Raw genomic sequence first — 21,146 nt, 5'->3', positions numbered from 1 at the left:
AAATGTAAAATTCATGACTTAATATGACAATTTACTTATCATTAGATTTCCTTTGTTCCCTTTGTATTCTTTGTTAATAGCTAAACCTAGGAAGGCTCAAACTGATTTTTAAACCATTAAAGACAGCATTTTGACCCTTTCCGTGCCGTTGCACGCTAAATTCAGCGGCGCAGGTCGCCCCACGGCACAACAATCTCCTTCAATGAAGTGACGTTTGCACCTCTGAACCAATAGCGGTGCGTGAATCCAAAAACCTGTCAGTTGAAATGCACCGTTATTGGTTCAGAGGTGCAAATGTCACCTCATTGAAGGAGATTGTTGTGCTGTGGGTGACCTGCGCCGCTGAATTTAGCGCTGTGCAACGGCACAGAAATGGTGAGTTTAGCATCCTTTTTTACAAGGTTGATGAATGAAACTCCCCTTGATTTTTAGTGATGGTAAATCCTAGCGTTTGTTAAGCGCTTGGATTTACCATCACTTTAAGATAAACAAAATGGCTGTAGTCTTCAGAAATGCCCTCTCCCATATCTGACCTTCAGTTATCCATATAGACATGCTGCAGGACAAGTTAGGGAAAACCAGAAAAAACAGAATTTATGTTTACCTGATAAATTACTTTCTCCAACGGTGTGTCCGGTCCACGGCGTCATCCTTACTTGTGGGATATTCTCTTCCCCAACAGGAAATGGCAAAGAGCCCAGCAAAGCTGGTCACATGATCCCTCCTAGGCTCCGCCTACCCCAGTCATTCGACCGACGTTAAGGAGGAATATTTGCATAGGAGAAACCATATGAAACCGTGGTGACTGTAGTTAAAGAAAATAAATTATCAGACCTGATTAAAAAACCAGGGCGGGCCGTGGACCGGACACACCGTTGGAGAAAGTAATTTATCAGGTAAACATAAATTCTGTTTTCTCCAACATAGGTGTGTCCGGTCCACGGCGTCATCCTTACTTGTGGGAACCAATACCAAAGCTTTAGGACACGGATGATGGGAGGGAGCAAATCAGGTCACCTAGATGGAAGGCACCACGGCTTGCAAAACCTTTCTCCCAAAAATAGCCTCAGAAGAAGCAAAAGTATCAAACTTGTAAAATTTGGTAAAAGTGTGCAGTGAAGACCAAGTCGCTGCCCTACATATCTGATCAACAGAAGCCTCGTTCTTGAAGGCCCATGTGGAAGCCACAGCCCTAGTGGAATGAGCTGTGATTCTTTCGGGAGGCTGCCGTCCGGCAGTCTCGTAAGCCAATCTGATGATGCTTTTAATCCAAAAAGAGAGAGAGGTAGAAGTTGCTTTTTGACCTCTCCTTTTACCGGAATAAACAACAAACAAGGAAGATGTTTGTCTAAAATCCTTTGTAGCATCTAAATAGAATTTTAGAGCGCGAACAACATCCAAATTGTGCAACAAACGTTCCTTCTTCGAAACTGGTTTCGGACACAGAGAAGGTACGATAATCTCCTGGTTAATGTTTTTGTTAGAAACAACTTTTGGAAGAAAACCAGGTTTAGTACGTAAAACCACCTTATCTGCATGGAACACCAGATAAGGAGGAGAACACTGCAGAGCAGATAATTCTGAAACTCTTCTAGCAGAAGAAATTGCAACCAAAAACAAAACTTTCCAAGATAATAACTTAATATCAACGGAATGTAAGGGTTCAGACGGAACCCCCTGAAGAACTGAAAGAACTAAGTTGAGACTCCAAGGAGGAGTCAAAGGTTTGTAAACAGGCTTGATTCTAACCAGAGCCTGAACAAAGGCTTGAACATCTGGCACAGCTGCCAGCTTTTTATGAAGTAACACAGACAAGGCAGAAATCTGTCCCTTCAGGGAACTTGCAGATAATCCTTTTTCCAATCCTTCTTGAAGGAAGGATAGAATCTTAGGAATCTTAACCTTGTCCCAAGGGAATCCTTTAGATTCACACCAACAGATATATTTTTTCCAAAATTTGTGGTAAATCTTTCTAGTTACAGGCTTTCTGGCCTGAACAAGAGTATCGATAACAGAATCTGAGAACCCTCGCTTCGATAAGATCAAGCGTTCAATCTCCAAGCAGTCAGCTGGAGTGAGACCAGATTCGGATGTTCGAACGGACCTTGAACAAGAAGGTCTCGTCTCAAAGGTAGCTTCCATGGTGGAGGCGATGACATATTCACCAGATCTGCATACCAAGTCCTGCGTGGCCACGCAGGAGCTATCAAGATCACCGACGCCCTTTCCTGATTGATCCTGGCTACCAGCCTGGGGATGAGAGGAAACGGCGGGAATACATAAGCTAGTTTGAAGGTCCAAGGTGCTACTAGTGCATCCACTAGAGCCGCCTTGGGATCCCTGGATCTGGACCCGTAGCAAGGAACCTTGAAGTTCTGACGAGAGGCCATCAGATCCATGTCTGGAATGCCCCACAGTTGAGTGACTTGGGCAAAGATTTCCGGATGGAGTTCCCACTCCCCCGGATGCAATGTCTGACGACTCAGAAAATCCGCTTCCCAATTTTCCACTCCTGGGATGTGGATAGCAGACAGGTGGCAGGAGTGAGACTCCGCCCATAGAATGATTTTGGTCACTTCTTCCATCGCCAGGGAACTCCTTGTTCCCCCCTGATGGTTGATGTACGCAACAGTTGTCATGTTGTCTGATTGAAACCGTATGAACTTGGCCCTCGCTAGCTGAGGCCAAGCCTTGAGAGCATTGAATATCGCTCTCAGTTCCAGAATATTTATCGGTAGAAGAGATTCTTCCCGAGACCAAAGACCCTGAGCTTTCAGGGATCCCCAGACCGCGCCCCAGCCCATCAGACTGGCGTCGGTCGTGACAATGACCCACTCTGGTCTGCGGAAGGTCATCCCTTGTGACAGGTTGTCCAGGGACAGCCACCAACGGAGTGAGTCTCTGGTCCTCTGATTTACTTGTATCCTCGGAGACAAGTTTGTATAGTCCCCATTCCACTGACTGAGCATGCACAGTTGTAATGGTCTTAGATGAATGCGCGCAAAAGGAACTATGTCCATTGCCGCTACCATCAAACCTATCACTTCCATGCACTGCGCTATGGAAGGAAGAGGAACGGAATGAAGTATCCGACAAGAGTCTAGAAGTTTTGTTTTTCTGGCCTCTGTCAGAAAAATCCTCATTTCTAAGGAGTCTATTATTGTCCCCAAGAAGGGAACCCTTGTTGACGGAGATAGAGAACTCTTTTCCACGTTCACTTTCCATCCGTGAGATCTGAGAAAGGCCAGGACAATGTCCGTGTGAGCCTTTGCTTGAGGAAGGGACGACGCTTGAATCAGAATGTCGTCCAAGTAAGGTACTACAGCAATGCCCCTTGGTCTTAGCACAGCTAGAAGGGACCCTAGTACCTTTGTGAAAATCCTTGGAGCAGTGGCTAATCCGAAAGGAAGCGCCACGAACTGGTAATGCTTGTCCAGGAATGCGAACCTTAGGAACCGATGATGTTCCTTGTGGATAGGAATATGTAGATACGCATCCTTTAAATCCACCGTGGTCATGAATTGACCTTCCTGGATGGAAGGAAGAATTGTTCGAATGGTTTCCATTTTGAACGATGGAACCTTGAGAAACTTGTTTAAGATCTTGAGATCTAAGATTGGTCTGAACGTTCCCTCTTTTTTGGGAACTATGAACAGATTGGAGTAGAACCCCATCCCTTGTTCTCCTAATGGAACAGGATGAATCACTCCCATTTTTAACAGGTCTTCTACACAACGTAAGAATGCCTGTCTTTTTATGTGGTCTGAAGACAACTGAGACCTGTGGAACCTCCCCCTTGGGGGAAGCCCCTTGAATTCCAGAAGATAACCTTGGGAGACTATTTCTAGCGCCCAAGGATCCAGAACATCTCTTGCCCAAGCCCGAGCGAAGAGAGAGAGTCTGCCCCCCACCAGATCCGGTCCCGGATCGGGGGCCAACATTTCATGCTGTCTTGGTAGCAGTGGCAGGTTTCTTGGCCTGCTTTCCCTTGTTCCAGCCTTGCATTGGTCTCCAAGCTGGCTTGGCTTGAGAAGTATTACCCTCTTGCTTAGAGGACGTAGCACTTTGGGCTGGTCCGTTTCTACGAAAGGGACGAAAATTAGGTTTATTTTTGGCCTTGAAAGGCCGATCCTGAGGAAGGGCATGGCCCTTACCCCCAGTGATATCAGAGATAATCTCTTTCAAGTCAGGGCCAAACAGCGTTTTCCCCTTGAAAGGAATGTTAAGTAGCTTGTTCTTGGAAGACGCATCAGCTGACCAAGATTTCAACCAAAGCGCTCTGCGCGCCACAATAGCAAACCCAGAATTCTTAGCCGCTAACCTAGCCAATTGCAAAGTGGCGTCTAGGGTGAAAGAATTAGCCAATTTGAGAGCATTGATTCTGTCCATAATCTCCTCATAAGGAGGAGAATCACTATCGACCGCCTTTACCAGCTCATCGAACCAGAAACACGCGGCTGTAGCGACAGGGACAATGCATGAAATTGGTTGTAGAAGGTAACCCTGCTGAACAAACATCTTTTTAAGTAAACCTTCTAATTTTTTATCCATAGGATCTTTGAAAGCACAACTATCTTCTATGGGTATAGTGGTGCGTTTGTTTAAAGTGGAAACCGCTCCCTCGACCTTGGGGACTGTCTGCCATAAGTCCTTTCTGGGGTCGACCATAGGAAACAATTTTTTAAATATGGGGGGAGGGACGAAAGGAATACCGGGCCTTTCCCATTCTTTATTTACAATGTCCGCCACCCGCTTGGGTATAGGAAAAGCTTCTGGGAGCCCCGGGACCTCTAGGAACTTGTCCATTTTACATAGTTTCTCTGGGATGACCAACTTGTCACAATCATCCAGAGTGGATAATACCTCCTTAAGCAGAATGCGGAGATGTTCCAACTTAAATTTAAACGTAATCACATCAGGTTCAGCTTGTTGAGAAATGTTCCCTGAATCAGTAATTTCTCCCTCAGACAAAACCTCCCTGGCCCCATCAGACTGGTTTAGGGGCCCTTCAGAACCATTATTATCAGCGTCGTCATGCTCTTCAGTATCTAAAACAGAGCAGTCGCGCTTACGCTGATAAGTGTGCATTTTGGCTAAAATGTTTTTGACAGAATTATCCATTACAGCCGTTAATTGTTGCATAGTAAGGAGTATTGGCGCGCTAGATGTACTAGGGGCCTCCTGAGTGGGCATGACTCGTGTAGACGAAGGAGGGAATGATGCAGTACCATGCTTACTCCCCTCACTTGAGGAATCATCTTGGGCATCATTGTCATTGTCACATAAATCACATTTATTTAAATGAGAAGGAACTCTGGCTTCCCCACATTCAGAACACAGTCTATCTGGTAGTTCAGACATGTTAAACAGGCATAAACTTGATAACAAAGTACAAAAAACGTTTTAAAATAAAACCGTTACTGTCACTTTAAATTTTAAACTGAACACACTTTATTACTGCAATTGCGAAAAAATATGAAGGAATTGTTCAAAATTCACCAAAATTTCACCACAGTGTCTTAAAGCCTTAAAAGTATTGCACCCCAAATTTGGAAGCTTTAACCCTTAAAATAACGGAACCGGAGCCGTTCTTAACTTTAACCCCTTTACAGTCCCTGGTGTCTGCTTTGCTGAGACCCAACCAAGCCCAAAGGGGAATACGATACCAAATGACGCCTTCAGAAAGTCTTTTCTATGTATCAGAGCTCCTCACACATGCGACTGCATGTCATGCCTCTCAAAAACAAGTGCGCAACACCGGCGCGAAAATGAGGCTCTGCCTATGATTTGGGAAAGCCCCTAAAGAGAAAGGTGTCTAAAAAAGTGCCTGCCGATATAAACTTATCAAAATACCCAGATTAAATGATTCCTCAAGGCTAAATATGTGTTAATAATGAATCGATTTAGCCCAGAAAAAGTCTACAGTCTTAATAAGCCCTTGTGAAGCCCTTATTTACAATCTTAATAAACATGGCTTACCGGATCCCATAGGGAAAATGACAGCTTCCAGCATTACATCGTCTTGTTAGAATGTGTCATACCTCAAGCAGCAAGAGACTGCTCACTGTTCCCCCAACTGAAGTTAATTTCTCTCAACAGTCCTGTGTGGAACAGCCATGGATTTTAGTAACGGTTGCTAAAATCATTTTCCTCATACAAACAGAAATCTTCATCTCTTTTCTGTTTCTGAGTAAATAGTACATACCAGCACTATTTTAAAATAACAAACTCTTGATTGAATAATAAAAACTACAGTTAAACACTAAAAAACTCTAAGCCATCTCCGTGGAGATGTTGCCTGTACAACGGCAAAGAGAATGACTGGGGTAGGCGGAGCCTAGGAGGGATCATGTGACCAGCTTTGCTGGGCTCTTTGCCATTTCCTGTTGGGGAAGAGAATATCCCACAAGTAAGGATGACGCCGTGGACCGGACACACCTATGTTGGAGAAACAAAGATTTAATTAGCCAAGCACTATCCATGATGGAGAAAAAGAGAGATGCTTTCTGTATTTACTTATAGAGAGACTTTTCTGCAAGTTCAACTCATAAAAAGAATGGGTCTGGAGAGTATGTATGTAGTTTTACAACTAAATGTGTATTGTTTGAATTAGCTCAGTAGTCAGAGGTATCTTATTTGGTAAACTGACATTATAGCAACGATCGTAACACACTTAAAATAAAAATTAGATGAGGCGATTTAATTGCATACCTTAGATTCTGAGCTTCTGCATCCACAGTGCATTCAGTTAAAAGGCAACGGATATTGTTCAAGCGCCCATGCATTACCGCTAGATGTAGAGCTAGAGAAAAAAAATATTTAGAACATATTTCCTAAAAGCCCCAATTAATGAATTCATTTTTGGATGCGAATATAGACACTGTGGCCTCTATTTATCAAGGTCTGTCGGACCTGATCCGACAGTGCGGATCAGGTCCGACAGACCTCGCTGAATACGGCGAGCAATACGCTCGCCATATTCAGCATTGCACCAGCAGCTCACAAGAGCTGCTGGTGCAACGCTGCCCCCTGCAGACTTGCGGCCAATAGGCCGCCAGCAGGGGGGTGTCAATCAACCCGATCGGGTTGATTTCCGGCGATGTCTGTCCGCTGCTCAGAGCAGGCGGACAGGTTATGGAGCAGCGGTCTTTGTGACCGCTGCTTCATAACTGCCTGCAGGCTTGGCAGAAACACGGGGCATCAAGCTCCATTCAGAGCTTGATAAATATGCCCCTGTGCCTTGAAAAGTGAGTTTCAGTTTAGTATAACATAATTTATGCTTACCTGATAAATTCCTTTCTTCTGTAGTGTGATCAGTCCACGGGTCATCATTACTTCTGGGATATTAACTGCTCCCCTACAGGAAGTGCAAGAGGATTCACCCAGCAGAGCTGCTATATAGCTCCTCCCCTCAACGTCACCTCCAGTCATTCGACCAAGGACTAACGAGAAAGGAGAAGCCAAGGGTGTAGTGGTGACTGGAGTATAATTTAAAAAATATTTACCTGCCTTAAAAAAACAGGGCGGGCCGTGGACTGATCACACTACAGAAGAAAGGAATTTATCAGGTAAGCATAAATTATGTTTTCTTCTGTTAAGTGTGATCAGTCCACGGGTCATCATTACTTCTGGGATACCAATACCAAAGCAAAAGTACACGGATGACGGGAGGGATAGGCAGGCTCTTTATACAGAAGGAACCACTGCCTGAAGAACCTTTCTCCCAAAAATAGCCTCCGAAGAAGCAAAAGTGTCAAATTTGTAAAATTTGGAAAAAGTATGAAGCGAAGACCAAGTTGCAGCCTTGCAAATCTGTTCAACAGAGGCCTCATTCTTAAAGGCCCAAGTGGAAGCCACAGCTCTAGTGGAATGAGCTGTAATTCTTTCAGGAGGCTGCTGTCCAGCAGTCTCATAAGCTAAACGAATTATGCTACGAAGCCAAAAAGAGAGAGAGGTAGCAGAAGCTTTTTGACCTCTCCTCTGACCAGAGTAAACGACAAACAGGGAAGACGTTTGTCGAAAATCTTTAGTTGCCTGTAAATAAAATTTAAGGGCACGAACTACATCCAGATTGTGCAAAAGACGTTCCTTCCTCGAAGAAGGATTTGGGCACAAGGATGGAACAACAATCTCCTGATTGATATTCCTGTTAGTGACTACCTTAGGTAAGAACCCAGGTTTAGTACGCAGAACTACCTTATCCGAGTGAAAAATCAAATAAGGAGAATCACAATGTAAGGCTGATAACTCAGAGACTCTTCGAGCCGAGGAAATAGCCATTAAAAATAGAACTTTCCAAGATAACAACTTTATATCAATGGAATGAAGGGGTTCAAACGGAACGCCCTGTAAAACGTTAAGAACAAGGTTTAAACTCCATGGTGGAGCCACAGCTTTAAACACAGGTTTAATCCTGGCCAAAGCCTGACAAAAGGCCTGAACGTCTGGAACTTCTGACAGACGCTTGTGTAACAGAATGGACAGAACTGAGATCTGTCCCTTTAAGGAACTAGCGGATAACCCCTTTTCTAAACCTTCTTGTAGAAAAGACAATATCCTAGGAATCCTAACCTTACTCCAAGAGTAACCTTTGGATTCGCACCAATATAGGTATTTACGCCATATTTTATGGTAAATCTTTCTGGTAACAGGCTTCCTAGCCTGTATTAAGGTATCAATAACTGACTCAGAAAAACCACGCTTTGATAAGATCAAGCGTTCAATTTCCAAGCAGTCAGCTTCAGAGAAGTTAGATTTTGATGTTTGAAAGGACCCTGAATCAGAAGGTCCTGTTTCAGAGGTAACGACCAAGGTGGACAGAATGACATGTCCACCAGATCTGCATACCAAGTCCTGCGTGGCCATGCAGGCGCTATTAGAATCACTGATGCTTTCTCCTGTTTGATTCTGGCAATCAATCGAGGAAGCATCGGGAAAGGTGGAAACACATAAGCCATCCTGAAGGTCCATGGTGCTGTCAAGGCATCTATCAGGACCGCTCCCGGATCCCTGGATCTGGACCCGTAGCGCGGAAGCTTGGCGTTCTGTCGAGACGCCATGAGATCTATCTCTGGTTTGCCCCAACGTCGAAGTATTTGGGCAAAGACCTCTGGATGAAGTTCCCACTCCCCCGGATGAAAAGTCTGACGACTTAAGAAATCCGCCTCCCAGTTCTCCACTCCCGGGATGTGGATTGCAGACAGGTGGCAAGAGTGAGACTCTGCCCAGCGAATTATCTTCGATACTTCCATCATTGCTAGGGAGCTTCTTGTCCCTCCCTGATGGTTGATATAAGCTACAGTCGTGATGTTGTCCGACTGGAACCTGATGAACCCCCGAGTTGTTAACTGGGGCCAAGCCAGAAGAGCATTGAGGACTGCTCTCAATTCCAGAATGTTTATTGGAAGGAGACTCTCCTCCTGATTCCATAGTCCCTGAGCCTTCAGAGAATTCCAGACAGCGCCCCAACCTAGTAGGCTGGCGTCTGTTGTTACAATTGACCAGTCTGGCCTGCTGAATGGCATTCCCCTGGACAGATGTGGCCGATAAAGCCACCATAGAAGAGAATTTCTGGTCTCTTGATTCAGATTTAGAGTGGGGGACAAATCTGAGTAATCCCCATTCCACTGACTTAGCATGCACAGTTGCAGTGGTCTGAGATGTAGGCGTGCAAAAGGAACTATGTCCATTGCTGCTACCATTAGTCCGATTACCTCCATGCATTGAGCTACTGACGGGTGTTGAATGGAATGAAGGACACGGCATGCATTTTGAAGTTTTGTTAACCTGTCCTCTGTCAGGTAAATCTTCATTTCTACAGAATCTATCAGAGTCCCCAGGAAGGGAACTCTTGTGAGTGGAAAGAGAGAACTTTTCTCTTCGTTCACTTTCCATCCATGCGACCTTAGAAATGCCAGTACTATCTCTGTATGAGATTTGGCAGTTTGAAAGCTTGAAGCTTGTATCAGTATGTCGTCTAAGTACGGAGCTACTGAAATTCCTCGCGGTCTTAGTACCGCCAGAAGAGTGCCCAGAACCTTTGTGAAGATTCTTGGAGCCGTAGCCAGTCCGAATGGAAGAGCTACAAACTGGTAATGCCTGTCTAAAAAGGCAAACCTTAGATACCGGTAATGACTTCTGTGAATCGGTATGTGAAGGTAAGCATCCTTTAAATCCACTGTGGTCATGTACTGACCCTCTTGGATCATGGGCAAAATTGTTCGAATAGTTTCCATCTTGAACGATGGAACTCTTAGGAATTTGTTTAGGATCTTTAAATCCAAGATTGGCCTGAAGGTTCCCTCTTTCTTGGGAACTACAAACAGATTTGAGTAAAACCCTTGTCCTTGTTCCGACCGCGGAACTGGATGGATCACTCCCATTAATAAAAGATCTTGTACGCAGCGTAGAAACGCTTCCTTCTTTGTTAGGTTTGTTGACAACCTTGACAGATGAAATCTCCCTCTTGGGGGAGAGGATTTGAAGTCCAGAAGGTATCCCTGAGATATGATCTCTAACGCCCAGGGATCCTGAACATCTCTTGCCCAAGCCTGGGCGAAGAGGGAAAGTCTGCCCCCCACTAGATCCGGTCCCGGATCGGGGGCCCTCAATTCATGCTGTCTTAGGGGCAGCAGCAGGTTTTCTGGCCTGTTTGCCCCTGTTCCAGGACTGGTTAGGTTTCCAGCCTTGTCTGTAGCGAGCAACAGCTCCTTCCTGTTTTGGTGCAGAGGAAGTTGATGCTGCTCCTGCTTTGAAATTACGAAAGGAACGAAAATTGGACTGTCTAGCCTTGGCTTTGGCCTTGTCCTGAGGCAGGGCATGACCTTTACCTCCTGTAATGTCAGCAATAATCTCTTTCAAGCCGGGCCCGAATAAGGTCTGCCCTTTGAAAGGAATATTAAGCAATTTAGATTTAGACGTAACATCAGCTGACCAGGATTTCAGCCACAGAGCTCTGCGTGCCTGAATGGCGAATCCTGAATTTTTAGCCGCAAGTTTAGTTAAATGTACTACGGCATCTGAAATAAATGAATTAGCTAACTTAAGGAATTTAAGTTTGTGTGTGATGTCATCTAGTGTGGATGATTGAAGTGTCTCTTCCAGAGACTCAAACCAAAATGCTGCTGCAGCCGTGACAGGCGCAATACATGCAAGAGGTTGCAATATAAACCCTTGTTGAACAAACATTTTCTTAAGGTAACCCTCTAATTTTTTATCCATTGGATCTGAAAAAGCACAGCTATCCTCCACTGGGATAGTGGTACGCTTAGCTAAAGTAGAAACTGCTCCCTCCACCTTAGGGACCATTTGCCATAAGTCCCGTGTGGCGGCGTCTATTGGAAACATCTTTCTGAATATAGGAGGGGGTGAGAAAGGCACACCGGGTCTATCCCACTCCTTAGTAACAATGTCAGTAAGTCTCTTAGGTATAGGAAAAACGTCAGTACTCGTCGGTACCGCAAAATATTTATCCAACCTACACATTTTCTCTGGGATTGCAACTGTGTTACAATCATTCAGAGCCGCTAATACCTCCCCTAGTAACACACGGAGGTTCTCAAGCTTAAATTTAAAATTTGAAATGTCTGAGTCCAGTTTATTTGGATCAGAACCGTCACCCACAGAATGAAGCTCTCCGTCTTCACGTTCTGCAAACTGTGACGCAGTATCAGACATGGCCCTTGCATTATCAGCGCACTCTGTTCTCACCCCAGAGTGATCACGTTTACCTCTTAGTTCTGGTAGTTTAGCCAAAACTTCAGTCATAACAGTAGCCATATCTTGTAATGTGATTTGTAATGGCCGCCCAGATGTACTCGGCGCTACAATATCACGCACCTCCTGAGCGGGAGATGCAGGTACTGACACGTGAGGCGAGTTAGTCGGCATAACTCTCCCCTCGTTGTTAGGTGAAATATGTTCAATTTGTACAGATTGACTGTTTTTTAAAATAGCATCAATACATTTAGTACATAAATTTCTATTGGGCTCCACTTTGGCATTAACACATATAGCACAGAGATATTCCTCTGAATCAGACATGTTTAACACACTAGCAAATAAACAGCAACTTGGAAATACTTTTCAAAGTAATTTACAAATAATATGAAAACGAACTGTGCCTTTAAGAAGCACAGAAAATATTATAACAGATAAAATAATTAAGTTATAGCATCAATCTTTGTCAGAATATACAGTTTTAGCAAAGGATTGTTCCCCTCAGCAAATGATAACTAACCCGGGCAGCAGAAAAAAATACACAAATAAACTTTTTTTTTTTTTTTTTTTTTTATCACAGTCAATACCATCAGCACAGCTCTGCTGTGAATGATTACTTCCCTCAAAAAAGGCTTTGGAGATCCCTGAACTCTGTAGAGATGAACCGGATCATGCAGGAAGAAAATGAACCTCTGACTGAGTTTTTCTGATGCATAGTGAAAGCACCAAAATGGCCCCTCCCCCACACACATAACAGTGAGAGGGATCAGTGAACTGCTCTAATTTAAATCAAAACTATTGCCAAGTGGAAAAATAGTGCCCAAAACATTTTTTCACCCAGTACCTCAGAGAAAAAAACGTTTTTACATGCCAGCAAAAAAACGTTTTACCTCAATAATTAATTGTCATTTAAAACCTATTGCAAGTCCCTGCAAATTAGGTTAAGTCTATGTATACAGTTTAAAAGCCAGAGAAGTACCATTTCCCAGAAAACTGAAGTGTAAAATATACATACATGACAGCCTGATATCAGCTACATCTACTGCATTCAAGGCTGAGTTTACATTATAAGGGTATGGCAGGATTTTCTCATCAATTCCATGTCAGAAAATAATAAACTGCTACATACCTCTTTGCAGATTAATCTGCCTGCTGTCCCCTGATCTGAAGTTTACCTCTCCTCAGATGGCCGAGAAACAGCAATATGATCTTAACTACTCCGGCTAAAATCATAGAAAAAACTCAGGTAGATTCTTCTTCAAATTCTACCAGAGAAGGAATAACACACTCCGGTGCTATTATAAAATAACAAACTTTTGATTGAAGATATAAAAACTAAATATATCACCATAGTCCTCTCACACATCCTATCTAGTCGTTGGGTGCAAGAGAATGACTGGAGGTGACGTAGAGGGGAGGAGCTATATAGCAGCTCTGCTGGGTGAATCCTCTTGCACTTCCTGTAGGGGAGCAGTTAATATCCCAGAAGTAATGATGACCCGTGGACTGATCACACTTAACAGAAGAAATCCTATTTACAAGGTCATTTTTCTAATTAAATCCCCTGAGGTTTGCTCATGTGGTTTCTATTAACCATAAGCAATATCTTAAAAAAAAAAAAATATATAACAATATAATAATAATATACACATTCTAAAAATTGCTTTTTTATACAGCAGCATTCAATTATCCATTATCAGTGCTAAAATTTGTTGCCAAAGAAAATGCAATTAAGACAAACTATTTAAAACAACTTAGTACAAAAGCTTTAAATAAAATTGGTTTACATGGGCACCAACAGAAATAACTAAATGTAAAAACATAATTTATGCTTACCTGATAAATTTATTTCTCTTGTAGTGTATCCAGTCCACGGATCATCCATTACTTGTGGGATATTCTCCTTCCCAACAGGAAGTTGCAAGAGGATCGCCCACAGCAGAGCTGTCATTCGACCGAAACAAGCCGAGAAAGGAGAAACCATAGGGTGCAGTGGTGACTGTAGTTTAATTAAAATTTAGACCTGCCTGAAAAGGACAGGGCGGGCCGTGGACTGGATACACTACAAGAGAAATAAATTTATCAGGTAAGCATAAATTATGTTTTCTCTTGTCAAGTGTATCCAGTCCACGGATAATCCATTACTTGTGGGATACCAATACCAAAGCTAAAGTACACGGATGATGGGAGGGACAAGGCAGGAACTTAAACGGAAGGAACCACTGCCTGTAGAACCTTTCTCCCAAAAACAGCCTCCGAAGAAGCAAAAGGGAAGACCAAGTTGCAGCCTTGCAAATCTGTTCAACAGAGGCCTCATTTTTAAAGGCCCAGGTGGAAGCCACAGCTCTAGTAGAATGAGCTGTAATCCTTTCAGGAGGCTGCTGTCCAGCAGTCTCATAGGCTAAACGGATTATACTCTGAAACCAAAAAGAAAGAGAGGTTGCCGAGGCCTTCTGACCTCTCCTCTGTCCAGAGTAAACAACAAACAGGTTAGATGTTTGGCGAAAATCTTTAGTAGCCTGTAAGTAAAACTTCAAGGCACGGACTACGTCTAGATTATGCAAAAGACGTTCCTTCTTTGAAGAAGGATTAGGACATAATGATGGAACAACAATCTCTTGATTGATATTCTTGTTAGAAACCACCTTAGGTAAAAACCCAGGTTTTGTACACAGAACAACTTTATCTGAATGAAAGATCAGATAAGGAGAATCACAATGTAAGGCAGATAACTCCGAGACTCTTCGAGCCGAGGAAATAGCCATCAAAAAAATAACTTTCCATGAAAGACGTTTGATATCAATAGAATGAAGGGGTTCAAACGGAACCCCTTGAAGAACTTTAAGAACCAAGTTTAAGCTCCATGGAGGAGCAACAGGTTTAAACACAGGCTTAATTCTAACTAAAGCATGACAAAATGCCTGAACGTCTGGAACTTCTGCCAGACGCTTGTATAAAAGAATAGACAGAGCAGAAATCTGTCCCTTTAAAGAACTAGCTGATAATCCTTTGTCCAAACCCTCTTGGAGGAAGGACAATATCCTAGGAATCCTAACCCTACTCCATGAGTAATTCTTGGATTCACACCAATGAAGATATTTACGCCATATCTTATGGTAAATTTTCCTGGTGACAGGCTTTCGTGCCTGTATTAAGGTATCAATTACTGACTCGGAGAAGCCACGCTTTGATAGGATCAAGCGTTCAATCTCCATGCAGTCAGTCTCAGAGAAAGTAGATTCGGATGATTGAAAGGACCTTGTATTAGAAGGTCTTGTCTCAGAGGCAGAGTCCATGGTGGAAAGGATGACATGTCCACTAGGTCTGCATACCAGGTCCTGCGTGGCTACGCAGGCGCTATCAATATCAATCAATATCACCGATGCTCTTTCCTGTTTGATTTTGGCAATCAGACGAGGGAGCAGAGGAAACGGTGGAAACACATAAGCCAGGTTGAAGAACCAAGGCGCTGCTACAGCATCTATCAGTGCTGCTTCTGGGTCCCTGGAACTGGATCCGTAACAAGGAAGCTTGGCGTTCTGGCGAGTCGCCATGAGATCCAATTCTGGTTTGCCCCAACAGAGAACCAATTGAGCAAACACCTCCGGATGGAGTTCCCATTCCCCCGGATGAAAAGTCTGACGACTTAGAAAATCCGCCTCCCAGTTCTCTACACCTGGGATATGGATCGCTGACAGGTGGCAAGAGTGAGTCTCTGCCCAGCGAATTATCTTGGAGACTTCTGACAACTCCTGGTTCCCCCTTGATGGTTGATGTAAGCCACAGTCGTGATGTTGTCCGTCTGAAATCTGATGAACCTCAGTGTTGCTAGCTGAGGCCAAGCCAGAAGAGCATTGAATATTGCTCTTAACTCCAGAATATTTACTGGGAGGAGTTTCTCCTCCTGAGTCCATGAACCCTGAGCCTCCAGGGAGTTCCAGACTGCACCCCAACCTAGAAGGCTGGCATCTGTTGTTACAATTGTCCAATCTGGTCTGCGAAAGGTCATACCCTTGGACAGATGGGCCCGAGATAACCACCAGAGAAGAGAATCTCTGGTTTCCTGATCCAGATTTAGTAGAGGGGACAAATCTGTGTAATCCCCATTCCACTGACTGAGCATGCATAATTGCAGCAGTCTGAGATGCAGGCGCGCGAATGGCACTATGTCCATCGCCGCTACCATTAAGCCGATTACTTCCATGCACTGAGCCACCGTGAGGCACGGAATGGAGTGAAGAACACGGCAAGCATTTAGAAGATTTGATAACCTGGACTCCGTCAGGTAAATTTTCATTTCTACAGAATCTATTAGAGTCCCTAGGAAGGAAACCCTCGTGAGAGGAGATAGAGAACTCTTTTCTTCGTTCACTTTCCACCCATGTGACCTCAGGAATGCCAGAACTATCTCTGTATGAGATTTGGCAATTTGAAAGCTTGACGCCTGTATCAGGATATCGTCCAGGTAAGGAGCCACCGCTATGCCTCGCGGTCTTAGGACCGCCAGAAGTGAGCCCAGAACCTTTGTAAAAATTCTTGGGGCTGTAGCCAACCCGAATGGAAGAGCTACAAATTGGTAATGCCTGTCTAGAAAGGCAAACCTCAGGAACTGATGATGATTCTTGTGAATTGGAATGTGAAGGTAGGCATCCTTTAAGTCCACTGTGGTCATGTACTGACCCTCTTGGATCATGGGTAAAATAGTTCGAATAGTTTCCATCTTGAATGACGGAACTCTGAGGAATTTGTTTAGGATCTTTAAATCCAAAATTGGTCTGAAGGTTCCCTCTTTTTTTGGGAACCACAAACAGATTTGAATAAAACCCCTGTCCTTGTTCCGTCCGCGGAAATGGATGGATCACTCCCATTACAAGGAGATCTTGTACGCAGCTTAGGAATGCCTCTTTCTTTATCTGGTTTGCAGATAATCTTGAAAGGTGAAATCTCCCTTGTGGAGGAGAAGCTTTGAAGTCCAGAAGATATCCCTGAGATATGATCTCCAACGTCCAGGGATCCTGAACATCTCTTGCCCACGCCTGGGCGAAGAGAGAGAGTCTGCCCCCTACTAGATCCGTTGTCGGATAGGGGCCGCTCCTTCATGCTGTCTTAGAGGCAGCAGCAGGCTTTCTGGCCTGCTTGCCCTTGATCCAGGCCTGGTTAGGTTTCCAGGCCTGCTTGGATTGAGCAAAAGTTCCCTCTTGTTTTGAAGCAGAGGAAGTTGATGCTGCACCTGCCTTGAAATTTCGAAAGGCACAACGAAAATTAGACTGTTTGGCCTTTGATTTGGCCCTGTCCTGAGGAAGGGTATGACCCTTACCTCCAGTAATGTCAGCAATAATTTCTTTCAAACCAGGCCCGAATAAGGTCTGCCCCTTGAAAGGAATGTTGAGTAATTTAGACTTTGAAGTCACATCAGCTGTCCAGGATTTGAGCCATAGCACCCTACGCGCCTGGATGGCGAATCCGGAATTCTTAGCCGTTAGTTTAGTCAAATGAACAATGGCATCAGAAACAAATGAGTTAGCTAGCTTAAGAGTTCTAAGCTTGTCAACAATTTCAGTCAATGGAGCTGTATGGATGGCCTCTTCCAGGGCCTCAAACCAGAATGCCGTCGCAGCAGTGACAGGTGCAATGCATGCAAGGGGCTGTAAAATAAAACCTTGTTGAATAAACATTTTCTTAAGGTAACCCTCTAATTTTTTATCCATTGGATCTGAAAAAGCACAACTGTCCTCAACCGGGATAGTGGTACGCTTTGCTAAAGTAGAAACTGCTCCCTCCACCTTAGGGACAGTCTGCCATAAGTCCCGTGTAGTGGCATCTATTGGAAACATTTTTCTAAATATAGGAGGTGGGGAAAAGGGCACACCGGGCCTATCCCACTCCTTACTAATAATTTCTGTAAGCCTTTTAGGTATTGGAAAAACATCAGTACTCACCGGCACTGCATAGTATTTATCCAGCCTACACAATTTCTCTGGCACTGCAATTGTGTCACAGTCATTCAGAGCAGCTAATACCTCCCCAAGCAATACACAGAGGTTCTCAAGCTTAAATTTAAAATTAGAAATCTCTGAATCAGGTCTCCCCGACTGAAGCTCTCCGTCCTCAGGTTCTGCATATTGTGACGCAGTATCAGACATGGCTCTTACAGCATCTACGCGCTCTGTATCTCGTCTAACCCCAGAGCTATTGCGCTTGCCTCTCAATTCAGGCAATCTGGATAATACCTCTGACAGGGTATTATTCATGATTGCAGCCATGTCCTGCAAAGTAATCGCTATGGGCGTCCCTGATGTACTTGGCGCCATATTAGCGTGTGTCCCTTGAGCGGGAGGCGAAGGGTCCGACACGTGGGGAGAGTTAGTCGGCATAACTTCCCCCTCGACAGACCCCTCTGGTGACAATTCTTTTATAGATAAAGACTGATCTTTACTGTTTAAGGTGAAATCAATACATTTAGTACACATTCTCCTATGGGGCTCCACCATGGCTTTTAAACATAATGAACAAGTATCCTCTGTTTCAGACATGTTTGTACAGACTAGCAATGAGACTAGCAAGCTTGGAAAACACTTTAAAGCAAGTTAACAAGCAATATAAAAAACGTTACTGTGCCTTTAAGAGAAACAAATTTTGAAAAAATTTGAAATAACAGTGAAAAAAGGCAGTTACACTAACAAAATTTTTACAGAGTATGTAACAAGTCAGCAGAGCATTGCACCCACTTGCAAATGGATGATTAACCCCTTAATAACAAAAACAGAATAATAAATGACAAAAACGTTTTTTAAACACAGTCACAACAACTGCCACAGTCTACTGTGATTGTTACCCTCCTCAAACACGACTTTGAAGCCTTTTGAGCCCTTCAGAGATGTCCTGTATCATGCAGAGGGAAGCTGAATGTCTCTGTCAGTATTTTTATCTGCACAGAAAAGCACTAAAATAGGCCCTTCCCACTCATATTGCAACAGTGGAAAGCTTCAGGAAACTGTTTCTAGGCAACAATCAAGCCAGCGATGTGGAAAAAAACTAGGCCCCAATAAGTTTTGTCACCAAACATATATAAAAACGATTAACATGCCAGCAAACGTTTTATATTACACTTTTATAAGAGTATGTATCTCTATTAATAAGCCTGATACCAGTCGCTATCACTGCATTTAAGGCTTAACTTACATTAATCCGGTATCAGCAGCATTTTTCTAGCAAATTCCATCCCTAGAAATATATTAACTGCACATACCTTATTGCAGGAAAACCTGCACGCCATTCCCTCTCTGAAGTTACCTCACTCCTCAGAATATGTGAGAACAGCCATGGATCTTAGTTACTTCTGCTAAGATCATAGAAAATGCAGGCAGATTCTTCTTCTAAATACTGCCTGAGATAAACAGTACACTCCGGTACCATTTAAAAATAAACTTTTGATTGAAGTTAAAAAACTAACTATAATACACCACTCTCCTCTTACTACGTCCATCTTTGTTGAGAGTTGCAAGAGAATGACTGGATATTGCAGTGAGGGGAGGAGCTATATAGCAGCTCTGCTGTGGGTGATCCTCTTGCAACTTCCTGTTGGGAAGGAGAATATCCCACAAGTAATGGATGATCCGTGGACTGGATACACTTAACAAGAGAAATACTAAATTTAATTAATGCACACCATTGCATGGATAACTGAAAAAATGAAATGAATGTAATTATTAAATCAGAAGAAATGTTGATGTAATTAAGCTGAAATTATGCCATTGCTGTTAGTTTAATGCTGCAAAAATTAAACATGTACATCTCCTACATCACACATCATAATATTTAGACACTTTTTAGTCATAAAAAAAAGATTAATGGCTACCATTATTTCCATTCTCATCAGTAGCAGCAAAGTCCACCCCATTCTCCAATAGCACAGAGCAGATAACAGGTAAGTCTTGCTGTGCTACTAGGTGCAATGCAGTCTGGCGATGCTTGGTCAATTCATTCACCTTGGCACCTGCAAGAAGCTTACAGAGCATAACAAAGATATTAACCATTATTTAAATTTCCATTATGATAGAAGCCAGGACAGACATAAACAGACACTAAATAAGTAATATTCTGCCAAGTGTTGACATTAATCTAGTTACAAATTTTGTTAAAAATAAATAAATCACAACACACTTAAAGGATAGGAAAGTCAAAATTAAACATGCATGATTCAGATAGAGCGTGTCATTTTAAGATAGTTTTAAATTCACTTCTTTTATCAAATGTAATTCATTCTCTTGGTATCCCTTGTTGAAAAACAAATTATGCTTACCTGATAATTTCATTTCCATCTGTGGGAGGAGAGTCCACGACTTTATTCATTACTTGTGGGAATTAAGAACCTGGCCACCAGGAGGAGGCAAAGACACCCCAGCCAAAGGCTTAAATACCTCCCCCACTCCCCTTATCCCCCAGTCATTCTGCCGAGGGAACAAGGAACAGCAGGAGAAATATCAGGGTATAAATGGTGCCAGAAGAAAATAAATAAATGTAGGTCCGCCCACCGGAGAAATGGGCGGGAGCCGTTAACTCTCCTCCCACAGATGGAAATTAAATTATCAGGTAAGCATAATTTATGTTTTCCATCTTAATGGGAGGAGAGTCCACGACTTCATTCATTACTTGTGGGAAACAAATACCCAAACTCTAGAGGACACTAAAAGAAAAAAAACGGGAGGGCAAAAGAAGGAAGACCCTAATCTGAGGGCACCACAGCCTGCAAAACCTTTCTCCCAAAAACTGCTTCTGCCGAAGCAAAAACATCATAGCCACCTTACAAATCTGCTCTATAGAGGCCTCATTCTTAACGGGTTATGAAGAGGCCACAGCTCTAGTTGAGTGAGCCGTAATACTCTGAGGAGGCTTATGCCCCGCTGTCTCAAAGACCAAGCAAATCAAGCTCCTCAACCAAAAGGATAGGGAAGTGGAAGAGGCCTTTTGCCCCCTGCGCTTCCCCAAATACACAACAAATAAAGATGAAGTCTGCCTGACTTCTTTCGTGGCCTGAAGATAGAACTTCAAGGCTCGAACCACATCCAAATTATGAAGCAACCTTTCCAATGAAGAAGGGTTAGGACACAAGGAAGGAACCACTATCTCCTAGTTGATGTTACGGTTTGACACAACCATGTGAAGAGATCCCAACCCAGTGCGAAGAACAACCTTATCGCCGTGAAAAAACAGATAAGGAGGCTCACATTGCAAGGCCGCCAACTCATGGATAGCGCGTGCCTATTGGTGGATACAGTTAGCAAACCAATAAGCAAGCATAACCCAGGTTCTCAACCAAAAATGGGCCGGCACTTAAGCTTTACATTACAGCTTTTTAAATAAAGATAGCAAGAGAACGAAGAAAAACTGATAATAGGAGTAAATTATTAAGTTGCATGTTCTATCTG

General features: G+C 43.4%; 1 protein-coding gene across 1 annotated transcript in view; it reads right to left on the bottom strand.

Moving 5' to 3' along the window:
- ANKFY1 (ankyrin repeat and FYVE domain containing 1) overlaps window positions 1-21,146 on the bottom strand; it is a 423,330-nt gene that overhangs the window by 131,982 nt on the left and 270,202 nt on the right. The window contains exons 20-21 of the mRNA XM_053707500.1: window positions 19,577-19,724; window positions 6,712-6,802 (exon numbers count right to left, since the gene is read on the bottom strand). Coding sequence (XP_053563475.1) covers window positions 6,712-6,802; window positions 19,577-19,724 — 239 coding nt within the window. The remainder of the gene's footprint in view (window positions 1-6,711; window positions 6,803-19,576; window positions 19,725-21,146) is intronic.

Source organism: Bombina bombina, chromosome 3, assembly GCF_027579735.1.
Source record: "Bombina bombina isolate aBomBom1 chromosome 3, aBomBom1.pri, whole genome shotgun sequence".
Classification (NCBI taxonomy): Eukaryota; Metazoa; Chordata; class Amphibia; order Anura; family Bombinatoridae; genus Bombina; species Bombina bombina.
Note: the sequence above shows the minus strand (reverse complement) of the source record. Positions and strands in the feature narration are given on the sequence as shown.